The following is a 20697-nucleotide window of genomic DNA, read 5'->3' as shown; positions in this document are numbered from 1 at the left end:
TCCCAGGCCAGCTGAGAGATGTAGTCTGTCCAGCATGTCCTGGGTCTTCCCTGGGGCCTCCTGCTAGTGGGACATGACCGTAACACCTCACCAGGGAGGCATCCATGAGGCATCTTGACCAGATGCCCGAGCCACCTCATCTGGCTCCTCTTGATGCGAAAGAGCAGTGACTCGACTCTGAGCCCTCCAGGATCACTGAGCTTTTCACCCAATCTCTTGCTCTGGCTGAGGACCATAGTCTCTGATTTGGAGGTGCTGATCCTCATCCCAGCTGCTTCACACTCAGATGCGAATTCGCTCCTGTGAAAGCTCAAGATCAAGGCCTGATGAAGCCAACTTAACTGCATCCTCCTTAAAGAGCAGAGACTCAATCCTGAGGCTATCAAATTGGATCCCTTCAACACCACAGCTGCGCATAGAAATTCTGTCCATAAAAGTTGTGAACAGAATCAGTGACAAAGGGCAGCCTTGACGGACTCCAACTCTCACTGGAAACAAATCTGATTTACTGACCGCAATACGGACCAAGCTCTGGCACCGGTCGTATCGGAAACCGGACCGGAGACAGTGTTCAACTGTGTCCGGGAGACACAGTTAAACACCTTCTCCAAGTTCACAAAACACATGGTTGAGCAAACTCCCATGCCCCCTACAAGACCCTGAAGACGGTATAGAGCTGGTCCACTGTTCCATGACCGGGACGAAAATCCACACTCCTCCTCAATCTGAGGTTCCGCTATCTGACAGACCCTCCTCTCCAGGACCCCTGAATAGACCTTACCAGGGAGGCTGAGGAGTGTGATCCCCCTGTAGTTGGAGCACACCCACCGGTCCCCATTTTGAAGAGGGGGACCACCACCCCAGTCTGCCAGTCCAGGGGAACTGTCCCCAATGTCCACGTGATGCTGCAGAGGTGTGTCAACCAAGACAGCTACAGCATCCAGAGCCTTAAGGAAATCCGAGCAGACCTCATCCACACCTGGGGCCCTGCCATGCATCCAGGTGAGTTTAACTATATCTAGCCGGAACCGTTCAACCTCATGCACCAGCTCAGACTCCTCCCCAGCCAGGTTGGTGACGTTCTACGTCCCTAGAGCTAGCTTCTGCAGCCAAGGATCAGAATGCCAGGGTCCCCACCTTTGGCCACCGCTCAGCTCACACTGCACCCAACCCCTATGGTGCACTCACAGACAGAGATCATTTTCAGACTTACCCCGCCACCATCAGCCACCTCAGGATCCAAGTAAGCTGCTGATTCTGTCTGCAATATCAAGAGTTTTCATAAGGCTTTCGTTAATCCTCTGTCCTCTCTCAGGAGGAGTAATCTGCACCTAGACCAAGCCTCCCACAGATCTCAAGTATTAATAAAGATTTTTCATTCTCACTTTATTTCCCTCTGTGTCTTTGCATTTGGGTCCACCTCCTAGCTACGGTCTCTGACCGTGACACTAGAAGAGTCACAATGCTCAAACTCCTGCACCGTGGTAAGGTGGCTGCTCAGGGAGGAAGAAAATGAATTTCTTCTATAAGTAGTTCACAAAACCTATACTGTTGCATTAAGGACATCATCAACTACTTGCAAAAATACTGTATAGTGCTTTTACTGTGTACTTTTGGAGTAATTCATTGTCAAAATTCCTTAGGGATGGATTTATTACTGTCCATAAGATAATTTGACAATGAATTACTCCAAAAGAATAAAGTAAAAGCACTTCATAGTATTTTTGTAAGTAGTTGTCTATGTACGTAGTACAACAGTATAGGTATTGTGGAATGATTATGGAAGAAATTAATATTATTGCACTTCAAATTTATATGACAATTAATTCCTCCAAAAATACAGAGAAGTACTTCATAGTATTTTTGTAATAAAGTGGTAATGTATGTAATACAAAATTATAGTTTTAGGGGACTGCTCATGGAAGAGAGTCATTTTATTTGACCTCAAATTTAGACAATAATGCTTGTTTTAGCTGTCTATGAAAGACTTTGGCATTATATTACTGGAAAAGTACACAGTAAAAGTGTTTCAGATTGTTTAAGTAGTATAGAAAGTATGTAGTTGAATAGTACAGGTTTTGTTGACTACTTATGTAAGAAAGTGATTTTACTCCACTCAAAGTTAGACAATAATGCTTCTTTTAGCTGTCCATAAGGCAGTTTGACATTATATTACTAGAAAAGTACACAGTAAAAATGTTTCATATTATTTGTGTAAGTAGTATAGGAAGTACTTAGGGCAACAGTACAGGTTTCATGAACTGCTTATGGCAGAAAGTATTTATTTTACCTCAAAGTTAGACGATAATGCTCCTTTTTTGCCATCTATAAGGTACCTTGACATTGAATAACTGGAAAAGTACACAGTTAAAGTATTTCTTATTATTTGTGTAAGTAGTATAGGAAGTACTTAGAGCAAAAGTGCAGGTTTTGTGAACTACTTATGGAAGAAAGTGATTTTATTTGACTACAAAGTTAGACAATAATGCTTCTTTTTGCTGTTTATAAGACACTTTGACTTAGTGCATTTATTTATTTATATTAATGTCACTTAGAGAATTTGCGTGTTATTGCTATAAGGGACTGCAAGACAAAACAGAGAAAGAGAGATGCTTTATTTTGAAATCCGGAAGTATCGATAGATAGTTGTTGCTTTACCACAAAGTTGAGTGTAAATGCGCACTTGAAATATAGTGGCTGCTGGCTTGACCACGGATATGCAAGAGGCGGCTGGCTTGACTGCAGTGTCAACTGATGGTATTAAAATGAATGAGCTTGATAATTATATCCATGTATGTTAAACCTTTTCTTTGACTAACGTTCCAAAGTCAGAAGTGCTTTTCATTTTAAAGTGGGAGAAAAACAGCTGACAGAAAAGAAAAGAAAGACGTTTTGACGTAAAAGAAGTATTAGTAACATTGAACAAAGCAAGACTAAAGGAAAAGTTTGGCAGCGGTGGGATTCGAACCCACGCCCCCGAAGAGACTGGAGCCTTAATCCAGCGCCTTAGACCGCTCGGCCACGCTACCGGTGAATGCGGGTTCTGGCAGGGAGTTGTTACATCTCTGCAATGAGTTCTAGATTTAAATTTTATCAGTAATCATTGCCAGGGTCACAATCAGGATCAAAATACATTATTAATCCCTGAGGAAATTGTGTGCACACAGTATATACTTTATATATACATACACATACATATATACATATGTATATACATACACATACATATATACATGTGTGTATATATATATACACACACACAGAGTTATGGCTCTCCAACATATACATCTATCTGCATTTTTTCTTCTAAATATGTGGTAAGCACTCATCCAGACATGGTAATAGATATTAGGATTTTTTTTTTTTAAGGATTTACCATGACTTTAGTATATCCTATCATTTTAAAAGTACAACCCTTAATCTTTAATATAACCCACATGCTTCACCATCTTTATCGTCCAAATTGAAAGCTGAACCAATTTAGTAGTTCATACCAAAATCTGAACAATCTAGTATTTACACAACCTCTACAGACAACAAAAAAAGATTTATTTTTTCTTTTTTCATTTTTATTACATATTTAACGTATAGCTGGAGAGATCCCGAAAATTATTTCCAACCCAAGCAGCAAGCACATCATCTTTAACAACTGCAGAATATACTTATTGTAGGCAGTCTAACAGCAGGGCTTTGGTGTGTACACCATTGCAAACAGAAACATCTTATAAAGTTTAATTAAAGAAATAAAAACAAAAATATCTCTAGAGAAATATATATGAAGACATCATACTGTACAAAGAAAAATAAACATGCATAAAAGAACTGGACCAATTCATCTAATGAGAAAAATAATCAGAATTTTTGGATAGTCACTGTGCTCAAGCCAAAGTGACCTTTAATGTGAAGAATATGAGGAAATCCTCACATTTCATTTCCTGCTTATCTGTATCTTAATATATACGCGTCCAAAAAAAACTGACACTATCTAATGTATACGATCATATAATGTGACAGAATAATGGCAGTTTGAAGCTATAACCTGTGATATTAAATCATGCTGGTCCAGTTTTATGTGGAGGACAGATTAAAACACCTCCCAGAGTCTGACAAGAAAGCTTGCCAGGTGGGCTCAGGATTTCTGTGTAGGGCAGGTAGGAGGAAGGAGTCTGTGGGAATTGGTGCGCACCCACGGGTGGTCAATAACTTTCTGAAGAGAGAGACGATCGTTGGGGTTGTGGTGAAGCAGCTTGGAGATCAGGTCTTGTGCACCTTCAGATACCACTTTGGGGAATTTTAAATCCACCTGTGAATGGGAGTAAGTCAGTTTTTTATCAGCACAGCGACAACAGTAAAACCTCACAAAGAATTTAACAAACTCCATCAAAATGGGGTATGAGGCACAATGAAAGCATTTCTTATTTTCATCAGAAATGAACTGCTATGAAATTCTATATTGGACTTTTCGTCCTAAAAAAAGTATGTGAAAACTTTAGCTGGATTTATAATTGCGTGGCATCTGCACAAGGTCAGTTTTGGGATCACCACTGTAGGCTCCACGTAGACCCGAGGAGGCGTGACAAGCACCTCTTCCAGATCTGAAGTGCACCCCTATTGTAGAGCGGTTATGCAGAAGTACTCCCTTGTGATTCGCCGGTTTGTGATTACGTGTTTCTGGACTTCTGGAACTTCTTGCTGAATTTTTGTGATAACCACAGAAGAGAAACTGCAGCATGATGCCATCACTACACTTCAGTCGGCAGCACATTGCACCACCATCAGCTACACCGGCCCTACAATACGCAGATACAGCACGAGCATAAATCCAGCTTTGTGTCTTCTAGTGATGCATGAAACACCTCGCTTTTAGTGACATACAGAGCAGCTAATCTCTCACGTTTCATGATTATTAGTTGGGCTTCAGTTTATTTACTCTTTATGGTTATTCTGTTGTGAAAAGTGTTGATTGTTTTAGAGAAATTAAGAGAACAAATGAGGAGTGTGTGACATATTAATCGTTTGATTTGGATCATCGCTGACAATTTCTTTTTCATGCAATCATGCAACATTTTTAATCAGCTAAAAAAAACATATGGTAAAGTAGTCAAACTGTGTTACACAGGACACCTGAAGATGAACTAAGAGGACAACTGAAAATCTGAATGTTTTTCTTTTTCCTGTCTCTTCTATTTGATACAAGAATATAGTCAAATAATTGCCAAGAATCGGAAACGTACAGCAGCCAGCTCAAAGTCTTTGTTTTTTTTGGAAGGCAATGGTCAATTTTAGAAGCTTGAAGTATTTGCTCTACGAATAGTGCCTGTATAAAAACTTTGTTTTTCTACACCAGTTGAGTTCAGCTGAAAAACCAGTGCCATATTCTGGTTCATTCTATCATTTGTTAAACTGAACTGTACTTTTTCCAACTTCTCACCAATTATTTTCAGTTCTGTGCCATTACAAAAATTACTGGAACGTCCTTTAATGCTAAGACCTAAAACAGCAAATATATAACAAATATATTTTAGGATATATATAAGATGACACCAGAGCATTAAAAAAGTACAGACTGGTGCCAGAAGTTCAAGATTCCTGTAGGGTTTTTCTCCAATAAAGGGTGACTTCTGGAAATCATTCTTCTTGGACTTTATGTCGCATAAACTATTACATTTAACGGCCTGAGCACATAAAACACGCACAGACAGACACAAATACCAACCTTCATAATCCTTTTGTATGTTTCCGTGTGACTGGCTGTTTCAAAAGGAGGGTTGCCTACAAGGCATTCATAGCACAGGACTCCAATACACCATAAGTCCACCTTCTCACTGTGGGTGTGCCCCTCGATCATCTCTGGGGGAAGGTAGTCCAGCGTTCCACACATCGTACGACGTCTAGAAAGGAATATGAAGTGAGCAAAAAAGGAAGAGGCAGCACTGACCACCTTCCTATGACAGTGCACAACAGGAAACAGATGTCTGTAAACAGCACAATGGTGCTTTGTTACTCACCTTAGAGAGGGAGCGTGGACAGACCATCCAAAATCAGCAATTTTCAGCTCTCCACGGTAGCCAAGAAGTAGATTTTCAGGTTTGATGTCACGATGAATCACTTTCTTCTCATGGCAATACATTAGAGCATCAGATATCTCTTCCATGTACTGAAAATTGAAATAGGCTTGCATTAGATTACTACTACACTCAATATGAAGAAATTTGATCCAATGTACACACTGGTGAGAACCTACCAAGCATTTACTATTCACTTTACAATATTTAACACATTTGGTTCAGCACCTACCGTTGCAGTGCGCTGATCATCAAATTGTCCATATTTCTGTAGTTCTTTGTACATCTCACCGCGGGGGGCATACTCCAGCACTAAGAACACCCTCTTGCGGTCGTGGAAATAATTGTAGAAGCGCAGAATGTTGGGGTGCCTTTAAGGGGGGGAAAAAAAAAAAAAAAAAAAAAAAAAAAAAAAAAAAAAAAAAAAAAAAAGATTATTCTGAGGAGACTTGCTGGCAATACACCAAAAACAACCAAAATAAAACTGTTCAAAGCAAAAGATCAAAATCACAAATAAAAAAAATTAAATGCAATGTTGTCACATCCACTTTATACAAATAACTTAAAAAAAAAAAAATTTGATTTTACGTTTCTGATAGTAACCTAACAATTTTATTACAGTCACTATGTCCATGTACAAAACATACCAGATGGATGTTATTTCTGAATCATTAGTTATTTACTATCTGATCACTTGAAATAAACGAAGAGTAAATTTATTATCTTTCCTCTTGCATACAAAAAAAAAAAGTTTAATACCAAGCATTGTCAAATTATGTGAAAATTGGTCTAAGTTGTATGAAGTGTGATTGTACATAACTACAAACTCCATATTCAGGACGTTTAAGCACAAATTATACTTCAATACTGTGGCAATTACAGGCCAATATAACGACACAGGAGATGACAAAAATACAAGCAACTAACTTGAGATGGGCTTGAATCTCAATCTCCCTCCTGAGTTGATGCTCCACCCCCTCCTTCTCCATTTGAGACTTGAATAGCACCTTCAGTGCCACAATGGCCTGGAGCTTCTTCACCCGTGCAAGGTACACATTGCCAAACTTGCCCTTTCCAAGGGGTCGACCAATGTCAAAGTCATCAATAGAAATTTTCCTTGTGAAAAGTACAAATAATGTTTTCATTACTTAAACTAATTAAATGAAAAATAACATCTGGAAAGGTAGTACTCAGAAATACTTACTTAGGTGGAGAACTGGAGGATGAGCCAACACATTCTCTTCCAGGACCTGAACATGAACATCATAGAATATATGAACAATGGTTCATGTTTTTGGCCATAGCCAGTAGTTAAGCTATCATATAACTTTTTTATACATAGTGACAAACCTTTTCTCTTTCATCTGCTTTTCATACTTACTGTTTACCTGCAACCAAAACTAACTCATTTGTGACTGTTCAATGCTATTCAGACTGCATAAGTAAACTAAAAGTCACACATGTCCCAGTCTTACCCCTTATCTACAAATTCTGAAATGTATATGTAGATATCTATTTATAAAGATTACAGATGTATTTGAGGAAGAAGAAATTACCTGTGACTGCATTTTTTATTGTTTCTACCCGTGGCTTCACCAGAACGCGCTGTGGTCCTGCCATCGTACTCGGGGTTGCAAACTGATCAAACAGACATCAAACAGATGTTTTACAATGACAAAGAAAACTTTGCTGCAAAATAACGAATGCATCATTGTATTTTATTTGTCTTATTGTTTCTCCAAGTACTTTAACACAACTTCAGCCCAAACTGTATCTCATGTACTATCAACGTCTATGTACACCCTTGTGATCACTTAAGAGTAAATTTGGTGGTTCTGCACAAAAGGGCCAATATTCTCTCATTTCTTACAACCATTACTACTTACCTGTTTTCGGAGACTACTGGGCTCGTAATTTTCCTTATTCTGCAAAAAAATTAAAACAGTTCAGATGAGTTCAGATTTGTGGAGTTACACCTACAAAAATGTGGTGGGCTAAATAACCAACATTAATGAGCAGAACCAAACAAGAGATTTGAGTTTTAGTGTCAGTGTTGTAGTCTATTTGTTCTATCACATGGTCCGTTGCTTTGACAGTCTAATAATCTAAGAAAACCTGATATGAGAAGGGAATTAAATTTCCACTATCACCATATAATTGTATAATTTACCACAGTATTTGTAGCCCAAATACTTGCTGTAGAGCAAATTAGGTTTAATTGAAAACGTTACGTCACGCAGTTGCTAAAATGGAAATGTTGACTGAACAAGTCAACATTAAACCAATTGCTTCGTACCTTAAGCTTAACTTTATGATATATTTTAAATAACAACTGCTCATATAGCTTTGTTTTGTCATGAACATACAGTAGCTCATAGCGAATCTTCTTCTTTTTCTTTTTTTTCTACGTTGATAGCAAAAAGGGAGCTAGTCATGGCGAGGTAACCTAACGTTAGCTAAAGTCTACATAAACGTAAGCAACACAGGATTCCCTGACAGAATAATAGTATACAGATAGAAGTTGTTCTGCGTTTATAACTGTCTAGTTACTCACTGTCAAAAATATACATAGATATATATTTCTTACCTGCATTATAGCGAAGAAACTTGGTATATATTGCACAGCGTGGAAAAAAACAATACTATTCTTCCGAACTATAATGGCCGCCAACGTTTTTGAAATGAAGTAATGTGATGTGATTGGTCGGTCGGTCGGTCTGCAACACTTGACGTTTCCATTGGTTAGATTTACAGAAAGAGGAAGAGTGTGATTGGTGAAGATTGGTAGTTGACCCGCCTTCTTTCTTTTCCAGTGGGTTCGCACCATTTAACGCCAGGGTAACCGAGCAGTTATCCGGGTGGGCGGAGTTTTCACTCCATTTAAACGGAGCGATCAGATGGGACATGACGACCCGCTAAGATCCGATCTGTTGCAATTTGCAGACAACTGACTGGAACAAATGCGTGCAAAATGATCATTTTACTATTAACTTTTTACTATTTTTATTATCAACTTCGCCCCAAAATACCAGTGCCTTTGTTGTCCACTATTTTAAGCCACAAACTCTTCCCCCGCTTTTCGTGATCTGGTCATCGCCACGCTGAGGAAAACGAGCAAACCCACCCAGAGGGTCCGTTATATGCAAGACCAGAACGGGCGAAAAATAAATAAATAAATAAAATAAAAATAAAAAGATTATGTATATAATTATTTGAAAATATTATATAATTAATATTATTATATAATTCTTTGAATATATATATATATATATACATATATATGTGTGTGTGTGTAAAGATATTTTATGACTATGTTTTACAAACGTGAAGCTTGTTGTGCCTATGGTCATAGTGAGATGAAACTTATAGTTTTGGAATCTCTGAGATGTGTGCTTTCAGTAGAGCTGTCATTTGTCTGTGTTCATGCCATCGGGTGGACACGGGAGGCATAATTTGTTTTTACATATTTTTTCTGACTTTGTGTACTTTGTCTTTTAATTTTTAGTTGTCTGTGTTTGGTGATCAAAGACATGGTTTTACTGAGCTGTTAGCTGAGATTCTAGACTTTCTGTGGATGCCACACATTTATATTTACATTTAAAGACCTGACAATACATACGTAAAACCAGATGTTAATGTCTTTACTCCAGGTAGTGGAGGGTGCAGGCGCAAGAGGCTAAGCTAAACAGTCAAGCTAAGAATGCAAAGTTGGAGCATTTATTTGCAAGAAATCTACATAATGAACCACTAAAGGTGAACAGATGGAAGTTATTGTGCATATTGTGAATATTTCTCTCTGTTCACCGTCTAGAAACTGTAAGATTCTAATCCTTTCTGTGTGTTCACCTGATGGTTGATATTCATCACATATTGTTTCTTCTGTGTTTAGAAGGAAGGAAGCAGCGTCACAGCTTTTAACATTTTTAGTCATGCAATTAAGAGCCATTGTGGAAGGTCCAGAAAGCCATTTGTAGCTCCAGAGCTGCAGGTTGAAGACCCCTGATTTAGTGTTTGTAAAACAACATTTACTGCATTTTCTTCAGGCCATATATATATATATATATATATATATATATATATTGTTTATCTAAACTGGAGGGAAAAATGCAAGGGTTTATTGCTATAGGTATATGTAGTAGTAGGAATGACAACAGACTGAGCTTGAGGTGCTTTTTAATTATTTTTAGAATTTCCTAATTCCATCATAAATGACAGGGTTGTACTTTAAATATGCTGTGTTGACTGGTATGGGTAATAAAATGACTGCTCTCATAGAGTAAGGTAGACGTTCCTCACGTTCCATTTCCACTTTATTGTGGGTGATTGAGTGTCATCAAACCAGTATATATTGGATTGAAATCCAGTAGCCTTTTAATGTTAAATACCTTAAAATATGTGTTTTTTTCAAAGATAGGGGGAAATTCGCGATTCAGTTCTTGAAAATAGGTTTATTCAAAACTATTTCTTTTTTACAATATAATGATTCAAATTAAACACATATCAGAATAAAGACACAGATGTTCCAAAGTTTTTTTGTCAATACAGTAAATACATTTTCCATTTCTTATTTTACAACTTCAATCACATCAGCAAAGATTGAGCAAATATAGGCAACTGGGACTTGAGAAGGATTTATTTCACTAAGTTATGCTGTAAGTTTACTTTGCCACAACTCAGCACCTGCAGGTTCTGAAAGTAAACAATGTTAAAAAAAAAATCAGTTAAGCAGGAAACAGGTGGGTTGTAAATTTTCTTCAGTTCTGACATTTTAGTCAACACCTGCATAACTTGTAGTTTTATATAGTGACTGAGTTTAAAGGAACCTACTGCAAAAAGATGTTTCTCTTTTGTAATGTATTTTTTTAATCACATGTACATTAGCATGCTCGTTGATTGCCCTTGAAAATACTGAGGTAAACTGAGCGGTTGGAGGACATTATACATTCTGAGACAATTTCATCAATCTTAAATATAAAAAATTAATTCCAGAGCAAACATGATGTGGTAGCTATCTAAACGTTAGTGAAATGGTAAATGGACTGCAATTATATAGTACTTTTATGGTCATGTTGACCACTAAAGCACTTTACAGCACAAGTCACGTTCACCCATTCAAAGTTAAACATTCATATAGCATTGTCTTCTTCTTCTTCTTATGCATTTAGTTAATACACTGACTTGTCTCTACTGTACATACAACTACTAACACACTGGAGAATGTATCAGAGGCAATGGGGCTTTAGTATCTTGCACAAGGACACTTCAACATGTGGAGTTGGGAAGCTGGGGTTCAAACCAGTATGTTTCCATTTAAACCACTCCCACTCCTGTGTCACAGCTGCCTCACACAAGAAATGTATGCATACTGTTTACTTGCACAAAATAGCAGCAGGGACCTCAGTCAGTCTGTATTCATTTGAACAGAACAGTTGGTGAAAGCCAGCGTGCAGGACGGTAGCAGGACGGCCAGTGAGCGACGCAGACTGGGAAAAGGATCATCCAGTGTCCTATTCTCCTCATAACTATCTGGACCTGCACCTGCACCCTCCACTCCATCCTGCTCTTCTCCACCACCTCCCTCCTCATCGTCAACTGGTGGACTCTGCCGGGGCTGGAAGATAACATCAAGAAACTCCAGCTGGCGGAGTCCGCGAAGCATCCTGCAGCTCCGCACTATCTGCAGCTCACTGAGTGTGCAGGTCCACAGGCATAGACGTTTAAGGTCCTTCAGACGGCTGGCACAGAGCAAGCCTGGCCCCACCTCCTTACCACCAAGGCTCAGCTCCTCTAGGCCAAGCCATCCTGCACCCAGCCCAAGCGAGGCCATCTGTAACTGGTAGCCTTGTCGTCCCGTAATGCCTATTTCCAGAAACTTGAGTCTGGAAAGCCCTTCCACACCAGAGACACCATCTTTAGCTGCACAGCTTCTAAGCCCATTTGCTGTTACACGGAAAGTGTCACGTAGCTCTAGGTGACTGAGCTTCTCCCATGATGTCAGACTCTGCAGGTGCTGATCTCTGAAAGAGGGCACATTGTTGAGGACTAACCTCTCAATACAAATCCCCAAAGGAGAGACAGACCCCTTTCCTTTCTGGCCCCTTCCTTGCTGTGGAGCACCCACACTGGATGTGGCTTCTGCTCTATCGTGGGGATGAGCAGGTGAATTAGGCAGGCTTTGGCTGAAAAACCCACAAGGCAGCTCACAACCACGCAGCTCCAACACTCGCAGAGAGAGAGGCAGGATCTGGCAGTTTGGGAGGCCTCTTAGGTCAGCATGCAGAAGATAGAGCTTACTCAGGCGTGGACATTTTGTGGACAGAGCCCTTAGCCAAGACTCAGAGAGAAAGGTGCCACCTCTGGCAGAGAGCAGCAAACCACGCAAGCGAAGGCACCGTAGTCCACAACCCAGGTACTGACGCAGCAGGACCCAGAGGATACGAGATGTCACCTAACACATAGTGCATGCATGTGTGGTCAGTGTGAGACATGGGAGGCAAGAGAGAAACAGTTTCTGTCAATAACTGCTTAGATGCTGATAAAATATGTGCTCAAAGGAGGTTTATAGTTTATCTCAAGAGTACATTTCATATGCAACAGCATTTCAAAGTGTTTTACACAATGTAATAGAAACAAATACAGTAAGAAATATAAAAAAATCTACTCAATATTTTAAAAATGTAAAGATGTGCTGGCCCGGATCACTAGTGTTCTGAATTGTCAGTGGAAAATAAAGGATATTATCACATATAACTACAAATGAACAATTTAGTATTAACTTTTTTTTTAATCCAAATTCTTGAACAACGCAAAAAGGCTCCATATAGCGAAATAAAAAACATAGGCAAGAAGTACACAGACAAAATTATTTAGCACTATATTTGTTTGCAGACCTTCTGGCAACATTCACAGCTTTTTAGTATTTCTTATGGGAATTAATAAGCTTCCTAAGACCCATCTGTTGGTATTTTATGACACTTTTGCTGTGTGTTAATTTTCTTTTACGTTTGCAAGAATCTTTTTTAGTAATAACAAAGTGCATCTTTCTTGTAAGGTTATCCAGTCTAAGGAATTTAGGACTAGGTCCAGTTTTAAATTTCCATGATTACTTTCTGCTGTTGGGTGAGTACTTTGGACTGTCCTGCTGAAAAAATTCAAGTATAAAATTCTTTTATAACACAGGGTTACAAACTGTCCTGAAAAACTATTTGATGATCTTTTGATTGCATTGTTACTTGCATACACTCGATGTCTCCAACATCAGAGGCAAGACAGCACCCCATAGCATGACAGAGTTTCAACCATATTTCACTAAGGTAGTTGGTTCTTTTCTGTGTTGATATAATTTCAATATTTCTCCTGACAAAATGATGCTGCATTCTTAGACAGCTATTCTCTGGCATTATCTTTCCATATGTTGCCCTGCACACAAGATTCTTGCAAGAACAATGTTTTTTGTTGTTTTGGTTTTTTTCCTTCCAGTTTGCACCAGCCATCACAGACTCTTCGTGCTAGTTACTGATTCATTATGGTGACGATTGTAGATAATAATACAAATGACTAAAAGATGTATTTTGAGATTTTAAATTCAAATATATCTTAATTAATTAACTGTAACACTTCTCAGGCTTACGACAGCTCTGTTGTCTTATAACTTTTTGTGAGACTGTTCTTCAATAACTTGGATAATCTTCTGATTATACAGAATTTGTGTGTTTGTATTTATTTCTGAAAATATTCTAAATTTGGTGCTGATGCTTGAGGGATGTCAATCATTTTAACCACCACAACTATCAACAAAGAAGTTATTGCTATTAACATAATAACATTCATAACATACGGTTCTATGTATAAACAGTTGTATTGCTGTTCTATAAATTGCATGGGTTCTTTTATTCTATACGTATCCATGAAAATAAAAATCAAGACTGCTCTGAATGATAAGAAAACTCGTAAGAGCATTGTCAATAATCTTACCCCTTTCCATGCGGTCAGATCGACAGTTCTCCACAATCTTTGGTCTTTGACAAGCCGTTTCCATTTCTTACACACTCTAGAAACACCGTAAAAAACAACAACAGATACTCACTCCTGTGACAGGAATCACAACAAAGAAAAATCTGACACTACCTTTTCTTTTACACATAAAAGAACTGGTAAAACACTAAGAGTAAATTTACATTTTCTTACCTCCCAGCTCTGACAAGCTCCCTTACGCTCAAATATGACAACACATCTATTAAAATGTTTTCGGGAAAGTAGTCCAAATTACAGGATTTAAATTCATCCATTTTGTAAACAAAACTCTGAAACCTTTCACACGGACTAATATCCCGACGCACCCGGGTTGCGCACAAATCAGCAATCCCCAGGAAACAGTTGCCTGTTGACCGCGGGACTTACCGGCGGTATGCTTGTATATTCAAAAATGCGTCTTTTGTTAAACATAGCTAAATATAGTATTTTTTTCGGTCGATTTATTGTTGCTTTCGGCTTGCTAATTTGTGAAACCAGGAGTGCAGTACAGCTTATTTTACAACATCCTGAAAAGCGACATTGTCATCTAGCGTCTGTCAAGTGAACAGTCCACTGCGCCTGCGCGGTTAACCGGACAAGATGGCGACCAGCAATGGTGGAGGAATGGAAGTGGATGGGGCAGGCGAGTATTTACCACTTATCTCATCCTCTGTGTCTCATGCCAACATTGATATGTATACAAATTGTAACATTCGTAGTATAACTGCATTATTAGTTGCTGCAAGTGAAGACTTTGTGCTGTTAAAGACTGTAAGTTTCGGGCTGGATGACATAAGCGGGTTAACGTTCATAGCCCTGCTGTGAAGCTGACAGTAATTCATCACCTTAGTCTCTTCACTCCTCTGCTCTCTTACTGGAGTTTGATTCAGTTACTTAAACGTAAATCTGTTGACACAGACAGGTCTGTAGGAATCACCCTTTTATCTCGCTGTGTAAACAACCAAATGCCAAACTACCAAGGCGCACAACTAGCGCAGGTTTCAGCTAATACCAATATCCTATCTCAGAATCTTGAGAAAACAACCCGTCCCCTACCAAAATTGCGTAAGTTCTGCTATTTTCAACACCCTGCCTATTTTCAAAGTTTAATAAAATTCGGCTGTTAAGTTTTCTAAAAAAAACAAACCCCCAAAAAACAATAAACTGTAAAGAAAGAAAGAAGCTTTCAGTGGAAGGGGAAAATCTAGTCATCTGTAAACCAACATTAGGATTTTATAAGGCAAATTTTATATCCAGTTATGTTGGTATTTTAAACAGTGTGGTTTTGAGTAATTATCAAATATGTGACATGGAATTCATTGTGGTGCATTTTAGTTGCTGCTGTGTTTTAAACGCCCATCTTGGTTTTGTCTCTGTGTCTGTAGCCAGCCCCAGTGTCATGGCCTCCGGGGTCACTGGGAGCGTGTCTGTGGCCTTACACCCTCTGGTTATCCTTAACATATCTGACCACTGGATACGCATCCGTTCACAGGAGGGGCGACCAATGCAGGGTTTGTCTGACAATACATTAAGTATACAACAGGATTTGCTCAGCTATTCTCCATTTAAAGAAAAATTGCTGCTTTCAGTGGCCACTGGTAATTTAGAATTTAAAATCTTCAACTCAGAACCTTTTTTTCTCAAACCAATAAAAGCTCAAACAATTTATTATTTCTGCCATGTGTAGCATCTATTAATAGAAAAATAAAACAAGGCACATTGAAAGCAGCATAACTTTAGACAGAAAGATTTTGTTAATCATGTCTTCTCTCTGCTTAGTGATTGGAGCTCTGATTGGGAAACAAGAAGGTAGAAACATTGAAGTTATGAACTCCTTCGAACTGATGTCTCACACCATAGACGACAAAGTGCACATTGATAAGGAGTACTACTATACCAAGGAGGAACAGTGTAAGCAGTGTTTGTACAAGTATTCCTATCCTTGATAATCAGTTTCTTTAATGAAGTTTTCAGCTTGCAGTCTGACAGTCATGACCTGCTACATTTTAAGCTGTTTTAAGAATGAAGTTTTAGATTAAGATGCCATCAGGGACACCATTGCTTAATCTTGATTTGCTTTATTATTTGTGAACATTTCTCATTTAATTGAGCTCTTTATTATATTAAGAACAAAGTTCAAAGTAATGTGAATAAATAAGTTTCAGTGGTCACTCACTGCAGTGGTCTTCATTAGTTACCAAGAAGTACAGATGTAAGATTAATCCATCTGGTTGTGTGTTGTCTAATTCCTAACCAAAAGACAACAACAGTAAATCAAGGTATTAATAATTAAAGTTAGTTTAATTTTGATTAATATTTTGTAGTTTTTCTGTTAAACTTTGTTGTATTTTAGTTAAACAGGTTTTCAAAGATATGGAGTTCTTGGGTTGGTACACCACAGGCGGTCCCCCTGACCAGTCAGACATCCATATCCACAAACAGGTGTGTAAACTCTCATCCAGTGTATATCTGCTGAGCTCATATCAGCTAATACCAGTATTCTCAACTTGTTGGAGATGCACAAACTCCAACCAGCTTTAAGTAATCCAAATATTTATTTAAAATGTTTTGAATAATGGCTATTATTATATTGCAGGGGAATAACTGGAGAATTTAATTGTTTATATTTCAGATTTACATTAGTTATTTTTCTCTTCCTTTTCAGGTGTGTGAGATCATTGAGAGCCCTCTCTTCCTCAAACTCAACCCAATGACCAAACACACTGATGTGAGTTTATTAGCATTTATATATTAATAATGAAGCAGTAGCATGGTTACATACTTGATACTTACAGCTGCCATAATCAGTGTCCTTCTCTCCCGCAGCTTCCTGTTAGCGTTTATGAATCTGTGATTGACATCATCAGTGGCGAGGTAATATTTAAATAAGATTTTACCCAAATTTTCCATACTTCTGTAGTAACCTAGTTTCCAATCTTTCATAGTTAAGTTTTATTTATTTTTTTTTCCTTTGTTGTCTTAATTCAGGCTACCATGTTGTTTGCTGAGCTGACATACACATTGGCCACAGAGGAAGCAGAAAGAATTGGCGTTGACCACGTTGCTCGAATGACAGCCACTGGCACTGGAGAAAACTCAACTGGTAAGAGGGACATTCATTTATGTTCTGAGCTTTGAAGAACAAGACTCAGTGTGTTCACATGTGTGCTGATGTTCTGGTAGCTGTGAATCAACATGGCACTCCAGCACTTGTTTCCAGCTCACGATAAATCTACTAAAAACAGCAATTCTAGCTCTAGATATTTAAGATTATGAAGTATCTTTCAGTTAGAATAAGAGAAAGAAAGAGAGAGAGAGACTGCGATCTAGTTTTCTGGGTTTTACGCTGTTATAAAAGTAGAATCCTGTTAACAGCTTGTTGCTGCAGGCTATTTACGATACATTTTAAGTTTTAACTTCTTTTTTTTTTATTTATTTACTTTTTTGTGGAAGGGAAATAAGGGAAATGCCAGATCTTACTTTTGTTTATTTTGGGTCTGATTCTTCAGCTCTTAGTTTTTATAGCTGGGTCAATGTACAAAAATAATCCTAACCTAACTTTAATGAAATAAAGAAATATCCCAATATCATTACTTACCAAGTGGTAACTTACGTGTTTTGTAGAGCAGCATCACAGAATAATTTCACACAATGAATATACACTGTTTACAAAAAGACAGAGCCACGAGATTTTAATCCAGAATGTGTTTTGACGTTTTGCTAAAATAAGCAAATTGATTTTTTTTCCCCCTAAACAAGTCATCTAAATAGCAGCTTATGGTTTTCCAAAATCTGTAAGCATGTGGTTTGGAGAAGCTGATCCTCTGATTGGTGGTAAACCGCTCTAACCCCTGAGCTACAGCTGGATTCCAGCTTTATTTACAGTTATCGCAGCATCCATAATTTTATTTTGGAGATGAGGTTGCACTTACAAAAATAATACATTTACTCACTCATAAAAAAAATAGAAAAAACTGAAATGCTTAACAAAAACGTATCTTGTATTACAGGAAGTTGATTAAGTTGCTAACACCCAATAAGAAAGCATGTTGAATGTGAAGTCATCAGCACAGTCAGCACTTTTTACATTACCTGCTATTCAAAGTATATCACATATTTACTGGGTATAACACTGATATCTTATTTCTCTTTCTTTCTCGTTAGTGGCAGAACACCTTATAGCTCAGCATAGTGCGATAAAGATGCTCCACAGCCGAGTGAAGATCATTCTAGAGTACGTCAAAGCCGTGGAAGCAGGTGAGAGAACTCATTTATGAGGCACCGAAGGCGAAGAATGTGAAAATAAATCAGGAAAACAGCTGTGCTTAAATGTTTCCTCTCCTCCTTTGCTTTTACACGCTCATACAAGCCTCTGTAATTACAAGTGTCTGTGTGATAGTTTGTGATAGTCTATTTTTCTGCATTATATATTTTTTTTTCTCTTCTGTGTTTATGCAACAGGAGAGGTGCCATTTAACCATGAGATCCTTCGAGAAGCAAACGCCCTGTGCCACAGACTGCCAGTCCTCAGCACCATGAAATTCAAGACAGACTTCTATGATGTGAGTAAACTTTGCTGTAAACTTCACATGTTTACATGGAAATGTCAGTGGAGCATTTATGTTTTGTTTACTGCTATTCCCCCTGAAAAGAATGAAGGCAGTAACCATTTAACTTTTTCCATGAAGCACTAAGCCTGTACTTTATGGCTATAAACAAGTAAGGAGCACAATTATAACCTTACATATATACTTATTATATATTACTTATATAACCATAATATGTGTTTGGTCATCATACATGGAGGCGTTTCAAGAGACAGAATTTAAAAATGTGATACGTGGATACTTCAGCACATATGTGAGCTTCTATTTCAATGATACAGAACATTTTATGTTGTTTAGATCTTTTTTTTTTCCTTTTTTTGTTAGCTGTGCAGCTTTTATGTGGGTGTAAAAGGACTTCTTGTTTGCCAGTTTGGCACATTTTAGACAAAATTATTATCTGCTCACACTGCAGTTTTTGACAAATGAGCAAATTGACTGAGACACAAGAGAAAGGAAACTTTGTAAAGACTTTTTTTCAGACAGATGGTGTCAAAAGCAGAGCAGCAGTCTACAGTAATTGTTTTGAACAATTTGGGGTATTGATGTCCGCCTGTCGACATCTAAAATAAAAATTGTAAGCCTGTAAGTGTAGCTAATCTAAATCTAAAACAGACAAATGTTACTCAAACACAAGTATTTGTTATAAACAAGTTTCTGCTGTAGACTGATGCAGGTTGAGAATTAACAGCAGCAGGGCAGTGTACGAGACAAACTCACTGACAACATGGTGCATGCTCTTTGCTTGTAATAAAGAAAACTGTTCGAGTGCAGCACTGAAGCCCTTTTTACTCATAAGCAGTAGAGATGTTCAGGAGAAAGTGCGGACAGTTTGGTCTTTTTCTGCTGTTCACACGAGCATTTCACAGCAGGAGGCTTTCTGCAGGAGAAGCTGTCACAGCTGGAAATGTGAAGGAGGAGCACAGAGGAGGCAAAACAGGATGCAGAAAGTACACTGTGGAAATGTCTTTTTTGTTTGTTTGTTTGTTTACAGCACATCAAAAATAGCAGGTTAGGCTCCTTGATGACTGACATTGTGTTGATATCTCCACCACATATAACTACTGTACTGAAATTAAAATAAAACAGTGACTCTTACCAGCACATACACTCTCTTAGCTTCCTCATTAGTGATAAAACAGCATGTTTACAGATGAAATAAGTTTTCTTTACACCAGTCATCTGGTATCTTAAGTTGTTTATAAACATTCCTTTAACATCTTTTGGGCACAACGGCCTTAGGCTATAATTTGGCATGTTTACATTCATATCTCATGATATGTTTATTATATTAGATTGGATACTTTATTGCTGCGATGATGTGACTGTTTCCAGTGATTCTGTGTCCAGGCTCACTGCAGCTATGCCTTTGTTTTCCTGCAGCAATGTAATGACGTCGGCCTCATGGCCTACTTAGGCACCATCACCAAGACCTGCAACAGTATGAACCAGTTCATCAACAAGTTCAACGTCCTGTATGACAGACAGGGGATCGGCCGGAGGATGAGAGGACTCTTCTTTTGAGCTGCCAGAAAGTCAACACACTGCAGTTTTTTTTCTTTTTTTTCCCCCTGTTTATTTTTTGGGGTTTGTTTATATTTTGATCCGCAAAAATAATAAAAAAAAAAAAAAACTAAATAAAAAAACAAAAACTCTTAAGGCAACCGCTTTCAAACCAGTTTACCATTTTCAACCATAGAAAGAGCACTTACTGACACAAATCAGCAAGAGATGCATACAAAACCTCTCCACTCTCTTAGTATGCAGTGAATCCACTGTTATCTTCTTTTACCCACTTTGTTTTATTGTTTCATGTTTCTGTATGTAATAAATGATCTGCTGTTTTTCAATGCGACTTTAAGTCTTTTTTGCCATGCTGATGACGATGCACACATGATAGTAATTACACAAAGCAGAGAGCGATGTCAACCCTGCACTTTTTAAATAAGCTCATGAAAGTTTGCTGCGTGGAGCTGCAGGTTTATTGTCAGGAGCTGAGAGTGTTTGCAGTTAAC

The 20697-nt window shown here is 38.2% G+C and overlaps 3 protein-coding genes and 1 non-coding gene across 5 annotated transcripts; 1 reads left to right on the top strand and 3 right to left on the bottom strand.

Moving 5' to 3' along the window:
• Window positions 1–2947: 2947 nt before the first annotated feature.
• Window positions 2948–3029, bottom strand: trnal-aag. The gene has a single exon. It is a non-coding gene; the product is annotated as a tRNA-Leu (tRNA).
• Window positions 3030–3537: 508 nt separating this feature from the next.
• Window positions 3538–8771, bottom strand: aurkb (aurora kinase B). The gene is made up of 9 exons (XM_041989340.1): window positions 8653–8771; window positions 7952–7990; window positions 7622–7703; window positions 7270–7315; window positions 6993–7181; window positions 6298–6436; window positions 6009–6157; window positions 5717–5891; window positions 3538–4303 (listed from the first exon to the last, which is right to left on the bottom strand). Exons 1-9 carry the CDS (start codon window positions 8656–8658, stop codon window positions 4130–4132), a joined length of 999 nt encoding a protein of 332 aa, XP_041845274.1. The 5' UTR covers window positions 8659–8771; the 3' UTR covers window positions 3538–4129.
• Window positions 8772–10493: 1722 nt separating this feature from the next.
• On the bottom strand, window positions 10494–14451 carry LOC121643182 (F-box/LRR-repeat protein 12-like). The gene is made up of 3 exons (XM_041990457.1): window positions 14253–14451; window positions 14040–14115; window positions 10494–12513 (listed from the first exon to the last, which is right to left on the bottom strand). Exons 1-3 carry the CDS (start codon window positions 14351–14353, stop codon window positions 11467–11469), a joined length of 1224 nt encoding a protein of 407 aa, XP_041846391.1. The 5' UTR covers window positions 14354–14451; the 3' UTR covers window positions 10494–11466.
• Window positions 14452–14571: 120 nt separating this feature from the next.
• Window positions 14572–20532, top strand: cops6 (COP9 signalosome subunit 6). Of its 2 annotated transcripts, none has more exons than XM_041990459.1 (10): window positions 14572–14721; window positions 15464–15589; window positions 15858–15989; window positions 16432–16520; window positions 16744–16806; window positions 16905–16952; window positions 17067–17181; window positions 18243–18335; window positions 18540–18640; window positions 20066–20532. In XM_041990459.1, the coding sequence occupies exons 1-10, from the start codon at window positions 14679–14681 to the stop codon at window positions 20204–20206; spliced, it is 951 nt and encodes a 316-aa protein (XP_041846393.1). In that variant the 5' UTR covers window positions 14572–14678; the 3' UTR covers window positions 20207–20532. The 2 variants fall into 2 exon arrangements, with proteins under 2 accessions (XP_041846393.1, XP_041846392.1); XM_041990458.1 differs by having other exon boundaries at window positions 16887–16952.
• Window positions 20533–20697: the final 165 nt, after the last annotated feature.

The sequence above is a fragment of the Melanotaenia boesemani genome, chromosome 7 (genome assembly GCF_017639745.1).
Source record: "Melanotaenia boesemani isolate fMelBoe1 chromosome 7, fMelBoe1.pri, whole genome shotgun sequence".
Taxonomy (NCBI): domain Eukaryota; kingdom Metazoa; phylum Chordata; class Actinopteri; order Atheriniformes; family Melanotaeniidae; genus Melanotaenia; species Melanotaenia boesemani.
Note: the sequence above shows the minus strand (reverse complement) of the source record. Positions and strands in the feature narration are given on the sequence as shown.